Below are 6000 nucleotides of genomic sequence, written 5' to 3'. Positions count from 1 at the left end.
AGAGATTGACTGCAACAAGGAGGGGAGATTGATGTGCTGAAAGTACCAAATTGTCTGTTCAGCCAGTTAATACACAGCAAAAAAATCCATACATACCTGACAAGACACACAATCCCCAAGTCCAGAACAGAGGCTGGGAGATGCACAGTACTGTATAGTGCAGGGGTATTCAGCTCTTATCCTACGAGATTCGGATGGTTTTCTGTTCTTCTATCTGATACTTAATTGCACTCACCTGGTGTACCTGGTCTAAATCAGTTAATGATGAGAAGGGAACAAGGAAAATGCAGTGGAACTGGCTTCGAGGTCCAGAGTTGAGTTCGAGGGATATAGAGCATTGACTACATGGAATTCTCTCCACCTCAGGTAACTCAGGCAAGCAATAAAAGCACTTATTAAATAACAGATACAACAACACTGCAAGGAACAATGTGGTCTTTGAAGAGACACAAACCACACACTCTAACACACACCCTCTCACACACACAAACCCACACATACATTTATTTGCTGCATTCTTTAGCTGCAACATCCTAAACGTGTTTACATGACAATGCACTTGAATGTTTGAGATTAGTATTATTCATTTATTTATTTTCTCCTTCTTCGTCTTTTTTTTAAAACAGTCATAATGTTCTTTAGTCGTAGTGTTCTTATTTAAATGTTATTGCTGTTCTTGTCCATTAGTGTTCTGTATTTTGTCATGTTCTATGTTTTCTGTGGACCCCAGTAAGAATAGCTGCTGTTCTTCAACAGCTAATGGGGATCTGATTAAAAATCATAAAAAGTTATATATCATATGCTAATTGTAGTTACACAGTCCTATTCTTACCATGTCAGTCTGTGTGTTTTGATTGACAGGTGGCAGATGTATTATTGCTTGGCTGCTGATGAAAGGTCTGCGCTTTAACCTTTTTGGCAAGATTAATCATAGCCCATAAAAACACATTGGACTGTCTTTTTCAGATCACACTGAAAGCAGATTATGGCAGGTTTAGGAAGTTAAAACTAAAGACTAAAACAAAGACCTTGAATCATGCCTTGAGTCTAAATAGTTATCCTTTTCATGTCAATGGTCAGTTTGTGTATAATGCCCTGCATGTGAGGTCTCTGCTGCCATCTGTTGGATAAAAAAATAAATTTAGCCACGACTTCTGTCACTTATGTTCAGAGAACGATAGAAAGAGTTTACAAAATATTAAGATCACCTTCCTAATATTGAGTTGCACCTTCTTTTGACCACAGAACAGCCTACATTTTGGGGGGCTTGCACTCTGCACTCTACAAGCTGTTGAAAGCATTCCACAGGGATTGTGGCCCATGTTGACTCCAATAATTCCCACAGTTGTGTTAAGTTGGCTGGATGTCCTTTGGGTGGTGGACCATTCTTGATACACATGGGAAACTGTTGAGTGTGAAAAACCCAGCAGCGTTTCAGTTCTTGACAAACTGGCACCTACTAACATATCTCGTTCAAAGGCACTTAAATCTTTTGTCTTGCCCATTCACCTTCTGAATTGCATACATATTCAATCCATGTCTCAATTGTCTCAAGGCTTAAAAATCCTTCTTTAACCTGTCTCCTCCCCTTCATCTACACTGATTTAAGTGGATTTAGTAAGTGACATCAATAAGGGATCATATCTTTCACCTGGATTCACCTGGTCAATCGATGTTATGGAAAGAGCCGGTCAGACCTTCTCGTTTTCTAAACCATATAACGCACCTACAAAGAGTTTCCATATTTCACAAGTTAATATCCACTGTCAAACTGTCGATGACGATAACTATTCTGACAGCAGAGCAGGATAAATGACGTCCATATGGTTTATGAGAGAATACAAGTGGAGGAGCGATACTGTTAATAGAGTACAGACATAAACCTGCCCCATCTAAGAGGAAGTTTGTTTCAAAACATGTAATCCCCAAGTCAAGGACACACCCACTTATCTTTCCTGACCAATAAAAGGAGCCACCAAACTAGCAGAAATTCTAGCAACCTTCTCTGAGTTGCTCTCATAGTTGCCATGTATATGGAATGTATTAATTAGCATTTCTAGGAGAGGACTTGGCATCCCAGACAGTGAATTCCTAGAGTAAGGTCTTCTTGCTTGATGATTCCTTTCCTCAACTGAACACATGAGCTCTACTTCACATGTAATGGAAGCTACTCTGACAAGCTTTTTTTCCCCAGAGGTCAATTTCAGAATATGAGCTTATCTTGAAGTAAGGAGAGTATTTTATCTCACTTCGGTATCACCCCTATAGCCCAGTGATACACTCTGTTTGTGCTTTTGCCAAATGTAAGACATGACAATGAGCTGTTTATACTGTAGGCCTAACAACATTATGGGACCAGGCTATTACCATCATGCCCAGAGTTACATACATGCCTTACATTCAGATGGTTATGACATAGTGGGATGACTCTGTGGTTGCTGTGTGTGGTTTCTCAGTATGGGTGTTTTTCCCCCAATAACTAATGTCAATGTTGAAAGAGGATGGGACATATGATATTTATGCCTCTTTAACATTCTCACTCACCATTATTCACGATTCATTCATGATTATCCGTAATCGTGATAGTATCCGCATTAATTTAGAAGTGTTTAGAAAGATATTCTATTCTTATTTACAATAAAAATTAGTCTAAAATGACACAATACATTATGTACCATTCATTTCTATTGGGCACCACATAATCTGAAACAAATTGCAAATGCAGCCAACAAGTTTGTAGAGTCACAAGCTTGATGTAGTCATTGCGTGCTAGGAATATGGGACCAAATACTAAACCTTTGATTACTTTAATACACATAAGATAATTTGTCTAAGTACTCATGACGCCTTCAAATGGGGGGATAAGATACATAAAATGCTTTCATTTCTAAACGGTAAAACAGATATGTATGAAAATACCCTAAAATAAAAGGTTACATTCGGGAATGTCGCCTCATATGAAACATTTGATCTCAAATCCAAATGCTGGAGTATAGAACCAAATGTCAAGTTCTATCTTCACTGTCCAAATAAATATATAGGGGAGTGTATGTAATTGTGTGGAGAATACAGTAGATATGTGCATCGATGCATGAGCAAAAGGGCATTTCCTGCATTTTCTAGTTTCGCATCTTTTTTTATTTTTTCACTTTCATTTCCTGTTTATATTCTGAGCTACTGTACTGTGCACACTAGTTACCAAACACGATGCAGCAAATGCTAAAATTGTCCTGTCAGTTATTTTAGTCGCTACGCCTAAGATAAATTATGTAAATAAATCCACTGAAGTTGTTATACATGGGTAGTAATACTATAGTAACAATATTGTTTTAGTAAATGCAGAGTAATGGACTTAAGTGGTTTTTGCTATTACAAAAGTGGAATAAGGAGCAGTCCATATTCCTCTTGTGTAATTTCCAAAACTGCTCAACATGTAAACACAATGTTCTTAGTGTAATTACAGCTCAGTAGAATTTGTGGGACAAAATCTACATTTTAAAAGGCCATCACACATTATCACATACACAGTAGGCCTATTCCAACAATGATTTAGCACTACTACTGCAAGTGGAATGGTTACAGGGATAGCCTACAGCTTTTGTGATACAATAATACTCACTGATACTACATTATTTTCAGTGTGATATTTTCAGTGTAGTTTATTATTTGATATTTGCCCAGCAAAAGTTGCAGTGTGGTGTCATTTTTGCAGCTTTTGTGTTTTGGTTTGATCACATTACAATAGGTCCATCACGTACGTAACTTGTTCCTTTAAATTGAGAATTTTTCCAACCATTAGGCACTTGAGAGTCATGTTCAGTCATATTTAGAATAAAATACAGTGGCGAATAAGAGCCAAATGTCCCTGCATGTCCCTCCTCCTGCTCTCCCTCCACCAATAATCTGCCTTTCCCAGCTGACTGCCTACATCAGTTTGTGTGCCTGTGTTCAGCCAACCGACTCACTCCTTACCGCTGACATCACTAACTAGCCAGTTCCCTCCAGCAGCACCAGAGAGCTTCATTTTCTGATCTGCTTTTGTGTTAAAATGGAGGCTGGCTCCTTGCCTTAAGTGGATTGCCTTCCTGGTCGAGTTTAGATGTTGACATGCACTAAAGCTGGAATCAGGATGGTTGTGGATGCACCTAATTCCAGTGGGACTTTCCAGCCAGTGGCTCTTATGCACTTCAGAGGTACGTAGGAACCATTGTTGCTTTTTGTCCTGGGGAAAAGAGAGACAGCATTTCACTAGCTGTTCTCCCCCCCCCCCCATTGGTTATTGGCTGATTTGGCACCAAGATGGGAAGATACGGTTTAATTAAGAGTCTTTGTTTCAGAAGGATTGATGTTTGGAAAGGGTTTAATTGTTTCCTTGTAGGGGATCGGGGATGTTTTTGGGGGGATGGCATGCAAGCTCCAAGAAAAGAGAGTGTGAAAAGCTGTTTTTTACTACCCTCTCACCCCCCCACCCACACACACACACACAGAGCGCAGGGATGTAAAAGGAAGTGAGGTCATAGCCTAGGGAAGGGTTTTGTGTGTGTGTGTGTGTGCGTGCTTATCTGTGTAAGTGTTTGAGAGAGTTAGAGAGAGGAGGGAGAAAGAAATAGGGAAGGGTAGCCTTTGCCTGTGTTCATTCTGCTTGTCTCTATTTGGTCCCGGCTCATGGTTTGTCTAACACTCCAGTACATCTGGGCACAATTTAGCCATAGGGTGTTGTAGACTACTGCCTCTGCTGCAGCAGCCTCTCCCTGCCCTTTTCCTTCTTCCCTCCTTCCTCTTTCCTATGGAGGAGAGGTTGCATCCGCTTAAGAGGGGGAAAGCCTGTTATTACCTTCCCTTGAATTTTTTTTTTTAACTTCATTGGGATAGGGGGCAGCATTGGGAAGTTTGAATATAATTAGTAGATTTGGATAGAAAACACTCTAAAGTTTCCAAAACTGCTAAAATAATGTCTGTGAGTATAACAGAACTCATATGGCAGACAAAAACCTGAGAAAAATCCAACCAGGAAGTGGGAAATCTGAGGTTTGTAGTTTTTTTAAGTGATTGCCTATCCAATATCCTGTGTCTATGGGGTCAGATTACACTTCATAAGGCTTCCAGTACATGTCAACAGTCTTTGGAAGTTGTTTCAGGCTTCTATTGTGAAAGGGGAGAGAATAAGAGCTGTTTCAAGAAGTGGTCAGGCTGAAATGGAATGCCATCCATCCGGTGAAGATCATCAAAGGTTAGTGATTCATTTTAATGCTATTTCTGACTTTTGTGACACCTCTCCTTCTTTGGAAAATGGCTGTATGGTTTTCTGTGGCTAGGCTAGGCGCTGACCTGACATAATCGCATGGTGTGCTTTCGCCGTAAAGCCTTTATGAAATCGGACACAGCATCTGGATTAACCTCTTGCGACGAGCAAACCCGTATCCGGGAGCGTAATCATAGCCTCAAACACATTAGCATAACGCAACGGACATAAATACCCCTAGAAACTTTTCCTATTCATGAAAATCGCAAATGAAATGAAATAAATATATTCAAACACAAGCTTAGCCTTTTGTTAACAACACTGTCATCTCAGCATTTGTGTAAGTTTATCATGGCATAATGCTATGCTAGCAGCAGGCAACATTTTCACGAAAATAAGAAAAGCAACCAAATTAAATCATTTACCTTTGAAGAACTTCAGATGCTTTCACTCAGTTAGATAGCAAATGTTCCTATTTTCCCAAAATATTATTTTTGTAGGCGAAATAGCTCCCGTTTCTTCATCATGCATGGCTGAGAAATCGACCCTAAAATGCTACAACTATAACGCCAAACTTTTTTCAAAATTTGCTCCATAATATCGACAGAAACACGGCAAACGTTGTTTAGGATCCATCCTCAAGGTGTTTTTAACAAATATATTCGATAATATATCCGTCGAGGCAGTTGGTTTCTCATAAGAAGCAATTGGAAAAATGGCTACCTCAGTATTTTACACAAGGTTTTCTGCAGGAGACA

The 6000-nt window shown here is 39.5% G+C and overlaps 1 protein-coding gene across 3 annotated transcripts in view; it reads left to right on the top strand.

The window, feature by feature from the left end:
• Window positions 1-3977: 3977 nt before the first annotated feature.
• Window positions 3978-6000, top strand: part of LOC115138229 (serine/threonine-protein phosphatase 2A 56 kDa regulatory subunit gamma isoform) — a 42348-nt gene continuing 40325 nt past the window's right edge. For 2 of the 3 annotated variants that reach the window (XM_065025599.1, XM_029674873.2), the window contains exon 1: window positions 3978-4193. In XM_065025599.1, the coding sequence (XP_064881671.1) occupies window positions 4100-4193 (94 nt within the window). In that variant the 5' untranslated portion in view covers window positions 3978-4099. Of the gene's footprint in view, window positions 4194-5138; window positions 5231-6000 lie in introns of all 3 variants that reach the window. The other variant, XM_065025598.1, reaches the window with a different exon arrangement.

Source organism: Oncorhynchus nerka, linkage group LG12 (assembly GCF_034236695.1).
Source record: "Oncorhynchus nerka isolate Pitt River linkage group LG12, Oner_Uvic_2.0, whole genome shotgun sequence".
NCBI lineage: Eukaryota > Metazoa > Chordata > Actinopteri > Salmoniformes > Salmonidae > Oncorhynchus > Oncorhynchus nerka.
Note: the sequence above shows the minus strand (reverse complement) of the source record. Positions and strands in the feature narration are given on the sequence as shown.